Source organism: Trifolium pratense, linkage group LG4, assembly GCF_020283565.1.
Source record: "Trifolium pratense cultivar HEN17-A07 linkage group LG4, ARS_RC_1.1, whole genome shotgun sequence".
Taxonomy (NCBI): domain Eukaryota; kingdom Viridiplantae; phylum Streptophyta; class Magnoliopsida; order Fabales; family Fabaceae; genus Trifolium; species Trifolium pratense.
Window position 1 is genome coordinate 19,865,676 of NC_060062.1, and position 20,510 is coordinate 19,886,185.

Sequence of the window (20,510 nt, forward strand, 5' to 3'; positions counted from 1 at the left end):
TAAGCATATCAAAAATAGAAATAATTAATAAAAAATTAACTTTTTATACTTTCAATATATTTAATGCACGAGTTTCAAGACAAAATTTTCTTATTTGTGTGTTTAACTAGTGCACCGGATACACTATTTAACATTTTCCAAAATTAATTTGAAGCAAATCAATACTTTTACACAAATTAACTAATCACGGTTCAAGTGGTTAAGTAGTTCATAAAATGATGAATTGTTTGAAAGTATTTTTTTATGTATTATTTACAATTTCTCCGTTATATAAAAGGAAATGAAAATAGAGTAAAAGTGAATGACAAAGAAATGTTTATTGCAAAAAACGAAGGAAAATTCAAATAAAGATAAGATTTTGAGTATTTAGTAGAATAAAAAGGAAAACTTATATTTAGTTCAATTATTTTGACAAAAATATCCCTTGTTTTGCTTATGCGTCGATTAATTAAGGCTTAATTAGTATTTTGAACTCTTAAAAATATTTGGTTTCACATTGGTCCCTTAATAATTAAACGTTCATCGTTGGTCCTTTAAAAATATCTCTTTTGGCCACATTGGTTCCTTTTGTTAATTTTTTGCAGAAAATGTTAACTTTGAAATTATGCAGGCAAACCACTACTTTGGTCCTTTTAAGTATATCTCACTTACGTTAAAAAAAAAAAAAACATATCTCACTTTCACATTTGTCCTTGAATATACCAAAATTGCAATTAGGTTCACAAGTGTCTTTTTTATTAGTTATTTTGGTCCTCAAATATATTTTTAGGTAGTTAATTTGGTCCTCAAATATGTTTTTTGTTGTCAATCAATTTAGTCTATAAAATTAGTAACAAAATATGACTACGAATTACACCTCTGAAGATTAAAATGGTGGTTTGCCCGAAATTATTCCATGGAATCATAACAGAATGGATAACAACATTCCTTTAGCTACGCTAAGTCACAGCTTACAGAATCTCTCATTTGTGAAGTACATGAGCTAACTTAGAGCTTTATTCTTCATTTTTTTTTACTTAACTGTGTTTCACATGTACATATCACACATTTATAATTTTATAATAATAGTATTTAAGAAGTACACAATCTGTCCCTCTTTCATAATATATCCACGATGGATATATTTAATTCAATTAGAGGTTGTGAAACTTTCTCTCATAACGGCGATCGCGTAACTCTGTTCCTCACCGTTTTCACTCTTTCCCTCACCGATTCCTCACCGTTTTCACTATGATACCCATCGATTAACTATGTTCCCTCACTTGGATCAGTTAGAGGTTGCGATTAATTGTAAACTTTTTTTGAGGTTGCGATTCAACAATTGCGTTAAAAGCTTCTGAGGTTGCGATTCAACAATTGCGATTCAACACTTCTTCTTCAACAATTCCATGACCTGATTCAACACTTCTTCCTCATCGCGATTCGCGATTTGTAGTCCTTCTTCATAACATACTTTCTTCATCGCGATTTGCAGTCCTTCTTCATCGCGATTTGCAAAAATTAATTAGCATTCTTCATCGCGATTTACAGTCCCTCTTCATCGCGATTTGCGAGTGAAACTGTATCGTGGATGGGCTCTGTTATGTGAAGCGGCGTCACTATCCCTGGTTGGACTGTGAGTTTCGCCGCCGTCACTCTTCTTCCTCGGTATTTCTCTAATTGCAGATCTTCTATGTTTGTCTGCTTCGCCCGTTAGCTTTGTTTTTGCTGGATATCATCCTCGTTGTTTTTTGCTTTGTCTGGGTTACATAACCGACTTAGTTATTCGAAATTTAGCGAGCTTCCCGGTGCTCTGCTAAGGTTTGGGTATCTCTCCACCCTGTGAGAGTTTTGTGGGATCTTTGTATCGTTGACAGCCTGTTGCTCTCTGTTTTTTGGTTTATTGCTTGTGTACTAATAATATGGAAGGGATTAACTTGGATAACCTTAATATTGAGGAGGAGGCTTTGAATTTCGACCTGGAGGAAAATTCTGATGAACAATACGATGTTAATCTCTGCTTGGTGGGTCGCTTCATTCATGATAGGCCTATTAAATTCAATAGTATGAAGGCGCGGTTGGCTGATGTTTGGCGACCATTGAAGAGCATGGTTGTGAAGGAAGCCACATAGGGTTTATACTTATTCCAATTTTTTCATCCCCTAGATGTAGAGGAGGTTATCAAGGGAAGGTCATGACTTTTTGATAACTTCACTTTGGTTATTGAAAGGTTGAAGGTAGGTGTGGCTTTACATGATGTCCCTCTTTATCATGTTAATTGTTGGGTGCAAATCCATAACGTCCTTGTTGGTATGATGATTGAGAAGGTGGGGAGGGGTCTTGCTAATTACATTGGGGAGTTTGTGGAGTATGACAAAAACAACAATACAAGCTTCTGGCGGCAGTACATGAGGCTGAAGGTGAGGGTGGATGTTAGGAGGCCGTTGAAGATTGAGAAAAAGATCAGCCTGAATAGTGGTGTGGGGGGTGTTGTGAAATTTAAGTATGAGTGGTTGGGTCTTTTTTGTTTTGTTTGTGGAGTTATTGGACATTCCGAAAATAAGTGTGAGGTCAAATATGCCATGGAAAGGGATGATGGAAGGAGGGGTTGGTTGAATGATATTAGAGCGGATGTGCGCCATCCTGGAGGTAGAGTTGAATCATGTTGGTTACGTGATGAAGGGAGTAGTAGGGGTCGTGCGGCTACTGATTGTCATGCTAGTCAGTGGGAGTCACCGAGTTCAGGGTCCCCACAGTCCAATGAGGCACAACCACGCGCAAGAGACACTAGTAGTGATAATAGTCAAGGTGGTGATAGAGCATTGGTCACCGGAAGGAATATTCGTTAGTCACGGCCAACAACTGTGAGGAGTTCACACGCTATTCCTGGGCCAATCATTATTACCCCTACTGCCACTAATACATTGACCCACTGCCCTATATTGACTTTGACCAATGATAGGAATACAGGGCAGATTGGGAATGAGGTGGTCGAGAGGGGTCCAATTGTGATTGATATGTTGCAGCTGTCTGGTGGTAGCCATTTTGCTGACAGTGATATGGAGGTCCAGGTGGAGAGGAAGATAAGACGGGCGACAGGTACAAATTCGAAATAAACAATTGATCTTGTTCAACATCATTTTTTATCGGCATGTCCTGGCAGTTTCCAGGACTGCTGGGACCAATGATTATTCTCAGTTGGAATTGTCGGGGATTGGGCGGCCCGAGTGCAATTCCTAACCTACGTAAGCTCGTCTGGGTACACAAGTTAGATATTTTATTTCTATCTGAGACTTTATCTTATACTAGACATCATGAAACTATTCGAGTTTTATTGGGTTTTGATTCTTGTTTAGCTGTCGATGTGGAGGGACGGAATGGGGGTTTGACAGTGTTATGGAAGAAAAGTGGTCATTGTAGCATTCTAAACTATACAAGAAATTTTATTAATTTAATAGCGGAGGATGAGGAACGGGGGGAGTGGAGGCTAACCTGTTACTATAGGTATTCAGAGCGTAGTCGGCGAAGTAGTGCATGGGATTTGTTGCGAGAGTTGAGTAATATGTCATTTCTTCCTTGGTGTATCATTGGTGATTTTAACGATATACTTTCTCAAGAGGATAAACAGGGCAATCATCCCCACCCGAATTCGTTGTGTATGAGATTTCGACAAGCGATTAATGATTGTGATCTGTCGGATATTCCACTAGGTTATCCGTTCACTTGGATAAAAAGTTGTGGTACTCCTCACGTGATTGAAGAACAGTTGGACATGGCGATGGCTAGTACAAGTTGGCTCCATCTTTTTCCTAATGTGGGGTTATCTAACCTTTTAGCTTCACATTCAGACCATAGTCCGATATTGTTGTAATGTACTCCTTCTTTTAGATCTCGGTTCGATGGTTCTTTTCGCTTTGAGAATAGCTGGTTGAGAGAACCAGATTTAGAGGAGGTAGTGCTTGATGGTTGGGGTGTTCACGAGAATATTGAGGTGGTGGACCGTGTAGCTAGATGCATTAACAGACTACAAAGATGGGGAAAACATAAAAAGGTGAAATTTAAGGAGGAAATAGATGAATGTGTGAGAGAGATGACGGTGTTAAGGGGAAACCAGGGGGAGGAGGAAGGCAAACAACATCAGGAGATTCATGACCAACATGCTCTTCTGATGGTTCAAGAAGAGGACTATTGGAAACAACGCGCGAAGATGCATTAGCTTAAAGAAGGTGATATGAATACTAGTTTTTTCCATAAGTCGGCAACTGCTCGTCACAAGAAAAAGAAGGTAAGCAAACTTGTCGATGAAGGAGGCACCGAGGTTCATACTCAAGATGAGCTTTTTGGGGTAGCGAAAAAATACTTTGATGCTCTTTTTAAACCTAAGAATGGCGAACAGGAACCGATCCTTAATCTAATCCAGAGGCGTGTGACGGATGAGGATAATATCTACCTTGTAGCACCTATTACAAAGGTTGAAATTCAACAAGCTTTGTTTCAGATGCATCCGGATAAATCTCCAGGGCCTGATGGATTTAATCCAACTTTTTATCAGAGGTTCTGGAAGCAATGTGGTGATGATATTTTTTTGGCAGCATATAACTGGTTAGAGAGAGGGTACTTCCCCACGAGTCTTAACGAAACAAACATTTGTCTCATTCCTAAATGTGACAATCTGATGTTTATGAAAGACCTGCGTCTTATATCTCTCTGTAATGTCCTCTATAAGATGATATCTAAAGTGCTTGCTAATAGGTTGAAGATTTGTCTCGATAAGTGTGTTTTCCAGGAGCAGTCAGCATTTGTGGAAGGTAGATCGATTCTTGATAATGCTCTTATTTCCATCGAAGTGATTCATGCTTTGAAGAGAAAAACTACAGGGCGCATAGGTGAGTTAGCACTAAAGATTGATATTAGCAAAGCTTATGATAAGGTGGACTGGGGTTTTCTCCGTGGAGTTCTAACTAGAATGGGATTTAGTGACGTTTGGATACGTTGGATAATGATGTGTGTCAGCTCTGTCAATTACTCGGTACTCATGAATTATGACAGAGTTGGACCGATTATACCGGGTCGTGGGTTGCGACAAGGAGACCCTCTTTCCCCTTATCTGTTTATTCTGGTAGCGGAGGACTTGACTTCTCTTATTCACCAGGCGGTTGGGAGGGGTGATGTTCATGGAGCGAGAATTTGTCGTGGCGCCCCAGAGGTGTCTCACCTTCTGTTTGCGGATGATTGCTTCTTCTTTTGCAGAGCAAGTGTAGCAGAAGTAAATCAACTTATGAGCATTCTTCATACTTATGAACTAGCCTCTGGTCAGGAAATTAATTTGGACAAATCCGAAGTATTTTTTAGTTGCAATATGTCTCATGCCGATAAAGAAGACCTATCCCGTATACTTGGTGTCCGTCATGTTTTAGGAACAGATATATATCTTGGTCTTCCATCTATGATAGGAAGGAGTAAGAAAACAATATTCTCTTACATCACGGATCGTATCTGGAAGAAAATGAATTATTGGAGGGGAAGAACATTGCCTAAGGCCGGTAAGGAGGTTATGATAAAATCTGTGCTTCAAGCCATTCCATCATATGTTATGAGTATGTTTATCCTTCCTTCCTCACTCATTGACGATATCGAAAAAATGTTGAATGCCTTTTGGTGGGGAGGCAGAGGGAACAACAATAAAAGGATCCACTAGTTAGCTTGGGACAAACTTGCATGCCCTAAGGCGAAGGGTGGTTTAGCCTTTCGTAATTTTGAAGCGTTCAATATGGCTATGGTGGCTAAACAAGCATGGAACATCATTCAAAATCCAGACTTGTTGGCGGGCTAAACTAGTTAAAGCAAGGTATTTCCCGCGCTCATCGTTACTCGAAGCATCTTTGGGTCATAATCCTAGCTTTGCGTGGCGTAGTATTTAGAAGGCTAGACAAATTCTTTTACATGGGTGTAGGTGACAGATTGGTAGTGGCGACAGAATCCGTGTTATGTATGATCCATGGCTGCGCGGAAAGGGTGATCGTTGGGTGTCCTCACCTCAAGTGGAAGATGTGTATCATTTAGTTGTTAAAGACTTGTTACTTGAGAATTATAAAGCGTGGGATATAGCTAAAATTCGTAGCTTTTTTACAGGTCGGATAGTGGACGAGATTATTGCAACCCCTCTTATTAGTTCGGTTAAAGAGGATAATGTGGTTTGGGTGGAGGAAAGGAATTGGTGCTATTTAGTTAAATCTGGTTACAATCTAGCCATGAGATGTATTATTCGGATTGATAGACACCATGTAGATGGCAATTGGAATGATATTTGGAAAGCTCAATCTCCTCACAAAACGCGTCACTTACTATGGAGGTTGTGTAGGGGGTGTCTGCCGACGCGAGTTCGCTTGAGACAACGTTATGTAGAATGTGAACTAAGTTGTCCTGTGTGCAATGTTGAGGTTGAAGATGATATTCATGTGTTTTTTTGGATGCGTAGCAACTCGCGAATGTTGGTCCGTCGCAGGCCTGTCACAGTTGCTGCATAATGCAGCTTACCAACATGGGACTGTCGCAAACAGGGTATTTCGAATGTGTAGAAATGAGGACAGTGCAATGATAGGACGGGTTGCATCGTTATTTTGGTGCATTTGGCATAATCGAAACGACAAGATCTGAAATGACAATATTCAGTCCCCGAGCCAAGTTGGAAGCATGGCGTTCGTCGTATGGAATTAGTGGTTTATTGTCCACCAACTGCAGCGTCATAACGTTGTTCCTGTTGAGGATCCTAGGCCGGTTCGGTGGGAGAAACCAGGAATGGGATGGATAAAATGCAATGTTGATGCTGCGTTTGTAGTTGGGTCTGGTGTTACTTTTATGAGTCTTTGCTTTCGTGATACCAATGGGCATTTTGTGGCTGGCTTGACTCAATGGCAACAACCTTTTTATTCCATAGTGGAAGGCAAAACATTGACACTATTACATGCTATGAAAGAGGCTATCCATCGTGGATTTGAGCGAGTTCAATTTGAAAGTGACTCAAAGTTATTGGTCGACGCTATCCATTCGAGAAGACAGGGCAATTCGAAATTTTGTTTAATTGTTAACGACATTATCCTTCTTATGTCATCTTCTTATGTAAACTTTGAGGTTAAGTTTGTTAGGAGACAAACGAATTTGGTTGCTCATACTCTTGTTAGGAAGGCCAATGTTTGAGCTAGTTTCTATAGATTTGATATTATTCCTTTATGTATTGAACATTTATTAGTTAATGATATGAATTAAGTTTGTTTGGTTAGAAAAAAATTGATATATTTGATCAATTTAGGCTTAAACCTCTTGTAGGGTGCTTGGGCCGGCTGATTATAATTTAAATTTTTATCAAATAATTACACAAACTTTTATGTCACCTAGTAATTTGTTACTTTTCTTATTGGTTAGTAGTGTTTTTCTAACGGGTTCTTATTGGTTACAAGTGTATTCTAATTTCTACACATTGCCCAACTCCAAATCCAATAATGACTTATGACCCCATAATAGAATATTTTGTCCTTTTTGGATAATTCAGTAAGAAGCAAACAAATACAAATGAATAATTCCGAGAGGTACAAGTGGTTTTCAATTTTCATATCTTGATAAGGAACTACCAAACCAATGAGTGACAGAAGGACTAATCACAATCTTATGATAAAGAAAATTGACATGCACAATGCTAATGCATTGCACCATTTAGTGTAGTTGTGACTATTGTTGCCAAACAAGTTGTGTTGCTTCATGGGCTATGGCTTTTGTGTGGTGATTGGGTAAGGCCCACCTTCAACAAGTGTACATTGTCATTTGTGAAATTGTGAGCAACTTTGCCCACCCCATTCTCCCAATGTGTAGTTCAATGACATGAGTTGGAAGAGAGCTTCTTTTGGTGTCTTATATGTTTCTCGCGCGTCATGCTCTTTTTCATTTGTACTCGTTTGCTAGTTAAGTAGCGGATTTTATAAAATGAGAAATTTAAGGAAAAAACATCGTTTGCTATTTAAGTAACGGATAATGTTAGGAAACTTCAGGGGCGTCAAAAGAAACACTCGAGTTGGAATGTTAAAGAAATATTAAAAACAAAGGATTTTTTTTCTCGCATCTAATAATTCTTAAAAACCGATTCCGTTTGGATGGTTCAAACGGGAAAAAGTACGTTCTATTTATCTATCTGGATGTGAGAAAAAATGGTATTTTATTTTTTCCCGTTTGGATTGATAAATCCGAAGTGGTGTGACTTTTAAAAAAAAATAAAGAAAGTTAAAATGAACTCTCTTATTGTACCCAGAAAAAAATGAACTCTCTTAAAAATAAGGGTCAAAGTTCATCTTTTGTTGCTAACAATTTTCTGCTTCTGTATAAGAAACTAACTATTAACATATCTATATAAAAAACAAGAAAAATTGTCCATTGATACCATATTTCTAAATAGAACAACATTTTTACCGACGTGTACTTTCAGACAAAAATAATTGTGTTTTTTCGAAATTACACATACATCATAAAATATGTTATTTTTAAGAAGATTAATGTAAAACAAAAATTGTAGAACTAATACATTTAACTTTTTAAACATTAAATATTTCGTATAATTTTTTTTATAAAATAGTTTAATTAGTTGCTAGATTTATGAAAATTTTATTTTTGTTAGGGACTAATTTGAGTTTTATTTTTGTTAGATCGAATTGTCCTGTAAATTTTTTTATAAAAAACCAAAATAAATTTTCTCTCTATTAAATATAAAGTTTTTATATCTAGACTAGATACATGTAATCTTTAAATGATACATTCTTAATTTAAGGATTAGGAAGATCCACTCTTGTCATTTTGTGGGGTACAGATCCTCTCCCGTGAGAATTTTCACTTGAGGGTGTCCAGTATGAATCCTCACCATTCAATGTGTTTTTTTTTTTACATCATCAACTAAAAAAATAAAATAATGCGTGGTCCAAATTTCACTATAGAAACATTTCATGGGAGAGGATCCCTACCCCATTTTGTGACATGACAATCCCCAAGTGCTCTCATCCACTCATCACTCACTCACTCACTTATTAGCACTATAAAAGTAGTCAATGCATTTACATTGGTCTTGAGCCAAAGTAAAGAAACCAAATTTATTTCATATTATAGATATGAATGTTTTTGTATTTGTCCTCCAATTCCTATGTTTCATTCTTTTAACTACCACTTCTTCTTTGTTCATTAAAGCATATGAAATAAATGCTGAAAAAACCTATGAATCTGATAGAATAATTGATCTACCAGGACAACCTTCAGCCCCATCTGTCTCACACTTTTCTGGTTACATCACTGTCAATGAAGAACATGGGAGGGCCCTTTTCTATTGGTTCTTTGAAGCTCAATCTGAACCCTCCAATAAGCCTTTGCTTCTTTGGCTCAATGGAGGTCTCTCACCATTACATTTGTTCACTATTTAAGCTTCTTATATATATGTCACCATCCCCACCATTATAATATTATCATTATTATTTATATTTATATAACATATAGTTTTTATGTGTATGTGTATGACTTTATTGAGATCTAATTCTAGTCGTATTTAAGTCTGTTTAGATTGACTTATCTGAGCTTATATACCGGTATAAACACTTGTTTGACTATTTGAGAGAGGTTATGAAAATAACTTATTACACGACCATTAGTTGTTTTCAACTTATTTTCATAAGTTTTTCTGAACAGTTTACGAAAACAACTTATAACTTATATAAAAAATAATTAGACTTTATTTTATATTTTGTTATAAAAAAACTTATATGATAGAAATTTATGCAACATGCATATAATTAAGTTGTTTATTCAAATGGAGCTTACTTAGCTTTTATTTTGTCTGTGAGGTAGGACCTGGATGCTCCTCAATTGGATATGGTGCTCTGGTTGAGATAGGACCTCTTTTAGTCAACAAAAATGGTGAAGGACTATTATTCAATCCAAACTCTTGGAATCAAGGTATATATTTCCATTTTTGGACTATATGTTTGAATATCTATGTATCAAATGATTGAGGTACCAATTACTGTTGCAAAAAGAATAATGATCTTAATTTTGCTTACTTGAAAATTGTGAACTTATGCAGAAGCAAATTTATTATTTGTGGAGTCCCCTGTTGGAGTTGGCTTTTCTTACACAAACACTTCTTCTGATCTCACCATTTTAGAGGATCATTTTGTGGGTGAGTTTTCTTTGTTCAGAAGATAGATCATCCAATTTTGTTGATTTGTTAAACTCATTATATTTTGTTGAACCAGCTGAGGATGCCTACAATTTCTTGGTGAATTGGCTACAAAAATTTCCACAGTTTCAATCCAGGGACTTTTTCATAGCTGGAGAAAGCTATGCTGGTTAGTATTTAATTATAACTACTGTCGCACACTTAGAACTGACACTTACGATTAAAGACATATTCAGTGTGTGATACGTGTATGTCTGACACCAACATCACATCGACACATTATCTAATTACTTTTATTTATTAAATTATTACCGGTATCAATATGTGTCAGTATCGTATATGCATGTTTCGATACTTCATAACTCTCTACTATATTTTTCAGGCCACTATATCCCTCAGCTTGCAGAAGTAATCTTTGACAGAAACAAAGATAAAACCAAATACTCCTTTATTAATCTTAAAGGTTTTATTGTAAGTAACAAATAGCCTTAAACATGCAACCCTAAATGATTTCATTGCCTAAATGAACTATGTATTGATAAAGATATATTTTCAGGTAGGAAATCCAGAAAGTGATGATTACTATGATTATAAAGGCATAGTAGAATATGCTTGGAGTCATGCAGTTATATCAGACCAACATTATGAAAAAGCAAAACAAGTTTGTGATTTTAAAAAATCTGAATGGTCTAATGAGTGCAATCAAGTCATGATTGAACTCTTCCATGAGTACTCAGAAATTGACATATACAACATTTATGCTCCATCATGTCGTTCAAATACTACATCCTCAGTAACAAGTGTTAATGCCCCTCAATCATTTAAAGAGGTAGACAATTAATAAATATAATGTATATTTTTGAAAATCGTGGTTGGTTAATAACATTAAAAAGTAGTCCCTACGAGTTTAGCTCAGTTGACAAGGGACATCATATTTTATATGTAGGGGTCGGAGTTTGAACCCTGGATACCCCACTTATCTATCTTAAGGGTGAAATTTCTAACCGCTAGGTAACCTGACAAAAAAAAAAAAGGTTAAAAAACATGATTGGTTACATTTGTTATTGCAGGTGAAAAATGATTATAGATTGAAGAGGATGAGAATTTTTGGAGGCTATGACCCTTGTTATTCCAATTATGCAGAAGAATTTGTCAATAGGGTAGATGTTCAATCATCTTTTCATGCAAAAAATACTATAAGAGATAACAGTAACATAACATGGAAGGTTTGCAAGTAAGCAATATTTCATATTGGATCCCTTAATTATTATATTTTTTTTTTGTACAAATTAATTTATCTTTTTATTATATGGAGTATTGAATATTAATTTTCATATAACTTTGTCTCATTTGTCAGTGATTCCATATTGAGGACTTACAACTTCTCTGTTTTTTCTGTGCTACCTATCTACACCAAACTCATCAAGGGTGGCCTTAAAATATGGATTTACAGGTATCTATTACGAGATAATTCACTAACTAAAAAAAAAAAAAAAATAGTGTTTGGATCCCTATAATAGTTAGATTATATGCAACATGCTAAAAACATTAAAGAAACTTTATCACTAAATCTAACGGTCTTCGGAATCGGAACTACTACTACTGCACCATCCGCGCTACTACATTATCTCTAGTGTCTACTAAGAAACAGATTCCCTGCGGTAACTGTAGCAAGTCTTAACTGTTCGACATTAATGGATAGCTAAGATTGTTTTAGTACATATATCATATGCACTATCCGATCTTAAATTGACGATGAAGATGAATTAATACGTGAATACCACAACAGCAAATCTAAATCCATCTCTCATATTGGTTAAGATTTAGTTGAGTTTGAACATTTTAAACGTGGTTCCATTTATGGACCGAAATACAATTTTTTTTAACAAAGTGAAGTGACATTTATTTTTTTACTAAATGCAAGTGACATTTATGACATTATGGTTACATGCTTTATAATTTAATAGATAGATAGATGTAGTTATAATTTACATAGAATTGTTAGCTTTGGGTGAAAGGGTCACGTACTCATTCATGTGTCTACTCTGCATGCAGTAGCGGTTGCAATTAATATACCAAGGATAGTTCACTTTTTGATTGATGAATGAGATATATGGTTGAATTGAATAAATTCATTCATTAATGTGTTTGTTTGTGGAATGAATTAATAGTGGAGATGCAGATGGTAGATTACCTGTGATAGGGACACGATATGGCATTGAGGCTCTTGGGTTACCTCTAAAGTCAACTTGGAGGTCATGGTACCATAATAATCAGGTACTCTTTTTTTTTTTTTTTTTGCTATGGTCTAGCTTAAATTACTTTTCATTTTATTAGTATAAATTCTTATTTTAAAATGAAATCATGTATATGTTTTGAGTATGTTAATTAGAGAATGAGAAAAATAATCAAGTTCTATTTGATAAAAATAACACATAGTTGAGAAGTTAATTTTATAGAATATAAATTTATGGTAGATAAATTAGTTGATTGAATTTTATAATGTTTGATAAAATTAGTTGTTTTTTTTTTTGACTAAGATAAAATTAGTTGTTAAACTAATTGATAAATATGAAATAATATAAAAAAATAATATTTAATTAATATTTAACCTCTTTCAATTAAGAATATAGTAACATTAAGCTATAAACTAATTAAAGTATAGCTTGTCAAATACTATATAAGCTATTGACAAAAAACTATAAACTTGTGGAGTAAAATGTTATTAAACGAATCATTCGGGAGAACTCGAGTTCAACTCTTGATGGAAACAATTTTTTATCAGATTTTACTTATCTCATGGCTGAACTCTGAATTACTGAGACCCTTCCCGTGACAAAAAAAAAAGTTACTAAATAGATATATTTAATCATATGACGGCCTAATAGACTAAAATTTTGATTTTCTGAAATAGAGTACCGTTAATGGAAATGAATGCAATGCAGGTTGGAGGAAGAATAGTGGAGTATGAAGGATTGACATATGTGACAGTGAGAGGAGCTGGTCACTTAGTGCCTCTCAACAAACCAACTGAAGCTCTTTCTCTTATTCATTCTTTCCTAACTGGAGATCATCTCCCTACTACACGTTAATGTTGCATTTTCATCACTCATTAGTTACCAATTTATTAAATCATAAGAATATATCATTAATGTAACCCTGCTCTGTTGGTGTTAGTGTATCAATCAATATATTCAATAAATAAAAATCTTTGTCACAATTAGCTGATGTATGTATTCAATGTATGCATGACATCTACATGTTTGTTTTTCTTAATAAAATAAGAAAAAAAAACAAAAATCTTTCATAAACTCAACTTTGTTTTTTTATTTTTTAAAGAGGAGGGGGGGGTGTGTCAGAAAGTAATCCTATTTTGCTTCAAGATCTGAACTATCAGACCCAATACAATACTGACTCATATTCAGCCCAATCCACCATCAATATGTTTTGACTCGAAGAGGGTATGTATATTGAACCTTTTTAAAGTTTACCGGTTGTTAGTTGATTCAGTGGTGATTGACGCTTAATTGGTAGGGATGATCACAATTCGATCCCTCGTAACTGCGATCGGTATGAGGTTTGAACCACTTTAAATAAATAAAATTCTACTAAGCTGGATAGTTCTGTAATATTCGTAGACTTAAGAAATATTCAACTAAAGTGTGTTTGGTTGTACTTGTATATCGCCTAACCTACTATCAGCTGAGGGAAACTCGCCAAACCCTAATTCACTCATCCGTCAATTTTTTCTTTCACCACCAGCATCCAGTCCACTAAACCGCCTAATCTGGTTCGGGAGTCAGTTTTAGCATCAAGTGGTTACATGTCCATTTCCAATCGCAGTTACGGAAGATCGAACCGTGGTACTCTCTGGCCATCACCACTGGACCAACTAATGATTGATTACCATTAGATGATTTTTAATATGTCTATCATCATATGGTAAAGGGTAATGATAATGGTAATCGTAATTAAAATTGATAATGACAATTCCAAAAATGGTATTCTTTTTTCCTGTAAGAATTCCAAAAAAAAATGGTATGAGTCGTGATGTATATGCCAGAACTTTGCGTATTCATCTTTATGATAATCTAAAGGGACCAAACTACATGAATGACCATTATTATGAATTTAATTTTTTAAACCAACTTATAATGATGACTACGAATAAATGGGCAAAATAATCAAACTCTCCTATAACTTGGTTATATATATATATATATATATATATATATATATATATATATATATATATATATATATATATATATGCATCATCCTATAATTCATCACATATACAAGTTAAATAGATCCTAAAAACATGTGGCTTAACATTTCATTGATTGTTTTTTTACTATCCTCCCACATAACAATCACCTACTCTTCTAGCATCAATAATAATAAAATCCCAAAATCTGATGTAGATCTTTTAGAATTCCCCCTAAATTTAGAGTTTTTAGAGGCAGAATTCTTCTGTAATAGTGTTTATGGTTATGGATTGGATGTTCTTGAACCAGAATTAGCAGAAGGAGGACCCCCTCCCATAGGAGCCCAATTGGCCCTTTTGGACAACCTCACTAGAGACATCATCATACAATTTTGTTTGCAGGAAGTTGGACATATAAGGTTCTCTTTAGTTTCTAAAGTGCAAGTATACTTCCTCTAGTATCGTATATAAATAAAAAAAAAAGTTTCGGTTTATTGAATAACTTACATATCTGATTCATACTATAGCCTAGATATGTCCGTTATTCAACGAACCTTAAAAAATAAGTTTTGTTTATATATGAGATCGGAGAAAGTACTACAAAAGTTTAAATTAACTAGAGAAATCTAGATCTAGAAAGAAAAAAAAAATTCAGACCATCTCGCAACCGATGTGAATCTTCTTAACACACCTTACAAGCCGAACAATGCTGGACGCGAGGCGGTGTGTTAAAAAGTCTCACATCGGTATATAATGTATGTATAAGTGAGAGTAATTATCACACCGGTTTTATATGGATAAGTTAAGCTCAATATCCAATTCTAAGATTTTCACTACAAATAGCATTGGTCATGAATTAAATATCTCATTTTAAACCAAATAACAAGTAATTTGATAGTTTTTGGTCCAATTAATTTGTCTCATAAGGTAAAATAATATATAGTTGCAAAGTATATAGTTTCATTAATCTCATTGTGCAGGGCCATAAAGAGCACAGTAAGAGGTTTTCCTAGACCATTGTTAAATATAAGCAAAGAAGCATTTGCACAAGTGATAAATAGTGCATTTGATAAACCTTTGTATCCACCTTTTGATGCTTATGCCAATTCCATCAACTATCTGCTTGCAAGCTATGTAATTCCTTACGTTGGTCTTACCGGATATGTTGGAGCTATTCCTGAATTGCAAGATTATGTGTCTAAGAAGGTAAATTAAGGCCTAATTAACTTATCTAAATTTATTCATCCTTTATAATCGTGAAGGAAGTGGGTGTTTTCTTATACATACATATAATAAAAGTGGAAATGTCAATTATTTTTAGACAAATGTTTTATCAACATCCATTTTTCTACACTTGCAGTATCTGGTTAATCACGTTCAAAATTGTAGTCATTATCATAATTTTAAAATAGTATCACTATTAAAATAAAATTAACAAGAAATAAAATAAGTTAGTAATTTAAAAATCTCTAACATTTGAGATAGAATTAGAGATGATTTTTTTTTCTTATTATGTGTAGCTTGCTGCAAGCCTTTTGGGAATAGAGTCGGGACAAGATGCAGTTATTCGAACATTGTTATACGAAATCAAAGAGAAAAAGGTATTGCCGTACACAATAACTGTCGAAGAATTTACAAATCGAATTTCAATTCTTAGGAATGAGCTTGGAAAGAATGGCACAAAAGATGAGGGTCTAGAGATCCCTATATATCTAGGTGCTGAGGGCAAAGTTTCAGGAAATGTGGTTGCTGGTGACAATAATTCACTTTCATATTCAAGGACTCCAGAGGAAGTATTAAGGATAGGGTATGGTAGTGGAGATGAACATGTCCCTGGTCAGTTCTTTCCTAAGGGAGCAGATGGTTGTATAGCCAGATCTTACTTACATACTACTCCAACATAATAATCAATATTGTAATCTCTTTATCATATGGCTTAAAAAATTACTCCATTGTGTTATACAGTAATAAATGTTCAAGACAATAAAAATAAGGTGTGAGAGTTTGTAACATCAACAATTCAAATCTCATGTGATACAATAATAAAATAGTTATTAATATCACTATTGTTTATATTATTTATTTTTTTTCGTAAGAGAATTACCTTGCTTTGAATTATAAATGTGTGTGTGCGGGTGTGAAAAAAATAATTACACTCTCAAACTAAAATTGCAAATTGAGATATACCAACTTAACTACTTTCTTTTTTTATCATCAATGGAAAATAAAACAAAGAAAGACACTTATCCCTCCCCACAATGGGAAATTAAGACAATAGGACAATGATTTCAAACTTTGAAAGCAAGTCAAAAACCTACTTCACACTTGGCTAACCAATTGATGCCATAATTTCTGTTAAATATGATTGGATCTCGTCCCAAAAGCTAGCTAAAAGGGTTTACCCCTCACATATTTATACAATTAACCACCCGAGAACCTAAGCAATGTGGGACTTCCAACAAACCTCAACAAGAACATATCCAACACCCACCCTCACGCCTAGCGTGGTCCTAAGTCAAATGCGCACATTGCAGTCTTTAACCCGACTATGATACCATGTTAAATATGTTTGGATCTCATCCCCAAAAGCTAGCTCAAAAGGTGAGGTTACCCCTCATATCTATACACTTAACTGCACGGAAACCTAAACAATGTTGAACTTCCAACAAACGTCAACAACAACATATTCAACAATTTCTAGATCAAGATCTGCTACAATTGAAAAAAAATATAGTTATGCACAACAGATCAACTTTTTTTTATTTACAATAGAGTTGATGATGAAACTCAAATATCTCATCACTAGATCAAATCTAATAGCTTTTAATTTAGGTCATTTGACCTTTTTATTAAACAGTCTAGCTCTAGCATAGTACAATTTTGTGAAACTTTTGTCTTGTACCATAAACTTGTCCAGCGTCTGAGATTAAGACTAATGTAATGACTACACCAAACCACTTCCTCCATTTGGAAAACCAATGTAATATGACAATCCAAAAAATGAGCGGTGGCATCTGGCTTGCTACCACACACATTTCTTTTAGGGGCGTTTGTTTCAGAGATTATAAATATATTTCTGGGAATCTTAAGATGGAAATAATAATTCTCATGTTTGTTACAATGGAAATAAAAATTGTTCCTGGGAAATAATTATGCCCGGGAAATCATTTTTGTCTATGGTTCCTTGCTTTCTAATCCCCCCTAATTGAGGTGGGAAACTTTTATTCCCAAGTAATTTGAGCGGTTAGTGTAAAAATAGTGGGTACCCCCACTAACTTACACATGATATCACCTTTTAAAAAAATATAACTGTCAATATATATATTAAAAATAAAATATATTAATTATTTTTAAGAATGTAAAATAAAGATTCCTGGTAACTAACAATTCTACCCAAACACCTTTTGAGGAAATTTATTCCTGGGATAGATATTCCTAGGAAACTTATTCCTGTATTTAACTTTTTATACCGTGAAACAAACGTCCCCTTAGTTAAATAAAAAAAATTGGCTAACGTGTGCTCGTGTTAAAGAATCTAAAAATAAAATTTTTATATTGAAAATATAATATTTTAATTTATTTTTTTGACTAAGTAACATTTTAACTTTTAAAAAGTTGAATATGTACAAATTTTAAAAACAATATTTCTATATTAAGTTATTTAAGGACATATGTTAGCTTTTACCAAAAAAAAGAAGAAGCAAACCAGCATTTTAGTTCTCATATATGTAATTCGTAATTGTATTAATCCTTGAATGTATTAAAAAAAATTTTTATTAGTGATTTTGGTCCTTAAGGGTGTATTTAGTTTGAGAGAAAGAAAATGGGAATAGAGAAAAACACAGAAACAAATGAATTTATTTGAACTAACTTTAGTCAAAACACATTTATTGGTTTCTATGTTTTTAAGGTGAATAAATGAATGTCTGCATTTCAAATCTTGATCCGTATATACGTAATACAATATTTCTACCAACTGAGTTAAACTCGCATAAAAGATTAATATTATTATAGGTTATTTAAATAAAAAACTCTAATATACCTTTAACCCCCCCCCCCCCCCCCCCCCCCCCCAAAAAAACTCTAACAGACCTATACCTTTCTTTATACCACTTACTGCCCACCGCCGCCATACATTACGTATTCATTTCAAATCTCTGTCTTTTATGTTTTTGTGCAAAATATTTGCCGTTTCTTACCGACATAAAATAGGCTTAAAAATATCCGGTATATATGAAAGCATGATGTTACCATTGTCCTTTATGAAAAAAATTTAAAAATGTGTAGCTCAGTTGATAGCTACAAAAAATCCAAAATTTTTGCTTTGACAACGGTATCAAATTAGGAGATAGGATTCGGATTTAATTCAATCGATTTGATTCAAATGTCGGTCAAGTTTTCAAGATTGTAACTTAATTTCAAAATGTTTTTTCATCTGTACTACCTAAATGTTGAAGTTACCAGTTCAAATTTTCCATTTCAATTGTTCAATAATTATACAACTATAAGTTGTAAATCAGTTCAACTTTCAACTGTTTCTTGAAGTCTAAGTTGTAATTTAATCATGTCTAATTATATGTTGATCAACAATGTTGTGCGAATGTAACTTTCATTTCATACCTAATTTCATATTATGTAACCAAATGAATGATTCGTATTTTTACTTTATATTGACATTATTTTGTGTCCATGACGTAATTCGTATTGATATGTTACAATACTTTTTTTGTTATTCAATCATATTTTAAATAATCATATTACTTAATGAATTCATCAATATATAATTTCATTGATTTTCTAATGTCAACTTATCAAAGTCTAACTTAAAATAAATAATCCGTAACGTTATGATCCGTGCGATAACACGGGTCTATTACTAGTTAGAGTGATCAGAATATAAATCTCAGATTTTTCATTTTTTTTATTTAAAATATGTGAATCTAATCATTAAACTACTTAATTAGAAATAAAAGAAAATGATAGAATATGCTCATCAACTTTCTTAAAACAACTGTCGAAAAAAGAAAACGTAAAACAAAACCTAGATACTTATAAATATTCCAATATCCCAAGGATATATAATAAAATAGATGACATAAAAAGATAGATTATTATAAAACATTTTCCATATAAATAGGCTTGATAAAAGTTAAAATCCACCCCCCACCTCTTAAACATATCTCTAGACTGTTTGGTAAGAAAAGAAGAACCTTGAACTGTTTGGTCCCAACATAAAATATTAGTTACACACAAATTGGTCGGTCTCATATATGTATTTTAAGGTGTTTATAAAAGCTCAATTTAGCCAAAGTGCTTAAAACTTCAAAATTTATCCACTGTTTTAATGTCCTAGTTCTCCCAATAAACACCACCAACACAAAAAACCTTTCTTTGAATACACAAAGCACAACAATGCCTTCGGTAACCGAAGAGTTGAAATCCAAAGCAGAGGTGTATTATGGTGACAAAGTTTGTAGGGAGAAGTTTTCTTTATTGCTTGCAGAAAAAGGTCTACCAGATGGATTATTATCCATACAACAAGACATTGAGGAATGTGGTCATGTGAAGGAAATAGGTTTTGTTTGGCTCAAGCTTGGGAAGAAGATGGAAAGCAAGTTTGATAATATACTTGTTTGCTATGATTCAGTGGTAACTGCTTATGTTGAGCCAAACAAGATCAAGAATCTTACTGGTGTTAAGGCTAGAGATTTCTTGGTTTGGTTCACTTTGAACGAGATTTATGTTAAACCAGTTAAGGGGGGATCCTTCATCACCTTCAAGTCTTTAGTTGGTTTGTCCATGTCTTTTCCAGTGTCATTGTTTCAAGCTGGGAAACTTGAAGGCAAGGAAGAACAAATTGTAATTAATTAGTGCAAAATCTGATTATGATGATTATTCATATCAGATTATGCTTGATGTGATGCACTTGTATATATTTTTTTTTTACTATTTGCTTGTAGTTTAATGAAAATTGGTAACCATAAGAGGTACCAGAAAAAGAATATGCTAAGCAATATTTGTTTCGTATAGAATATGCCTAATAAACTTTTTATTGTCCTCTTTCCTAATTGTTCACGTAATCTTCTTAGAAGCGATGTGTCATGTGTGTATTTCTTATGC

General features: G+C 34.0%; 3 protein-coding genes across 3 annotated transcripts; all 3 read left to right on the forward strand.

The window, feature by feature from the left end:
* The first annotated feature begins 8,989 nt into the window (after positions 1–8,989).
* Positions 8,990–13,415, forward strand: LOC123921149 (serine carboxypeptidase-like 33). The gene is made up of 10 exons (XM_045973565.1): positions 8,990–9,399; positions 9,853–9,960; positions 10,088–10,183; positions 10,260–10,352; positions 10,566–10,654; positions 10,740–11,012; positions 11,254–11,417; positions 11,541–11,636; positions 12,355–12,460; positions 13,129–13,415. Exons 1-10 carry the CDS (start codon positions 9,126–9,128, stop codon positions 13,273–13,275), a joined length of 1,446 nt encoding a protein of 481 aa, XP_045829521.1. The 5' UTR covers positions 8,990–9,125; the 3' UTR covers positions 13,276–13,415.
* A 1,059-nt stretch (positions 13,416–14,474) lies between these two features.
* Positions 14,475–16,466, forward strand: LOC123921150 (desiccation-related protein PCC13-62-like). Its single transcript, XM_045973567.1, has 3 exons — positions 14,475–14,809; positions 15,371–15,596; positions 15,911–16,466. Exons 1-3 carry the CDS (start codon positions 14,505–14,507, stop codon positions 16,292–16,294), a joined length of 915 nt encoding a protein of 304 aa, XP_045829523.1. The 5' UTR covers positions 14,475–14,504; the 3' UTR covers positions 16,295–16,466.
* A 3,013-nt stretch (positions 16,467–19,479) lies between these two features.
* On the forward strand, positions 19,480–20,449 carry LOC123921151. Its single transcript, XM_045973568.1, has one exon. It carries the CDS (start codon positions 19,803–19,805, stop codon positions 20,259–20,261), a length of 459 nt encoding a protein of 152 aa, XP_045829524.1. The 5' UTR covers positions 19,480–19,802; the 3' UTR covers positions 20,262–20,449.
* The last annotated feature ends 61 nt before the right edge of the window (positions 20,450–20,510 follow it).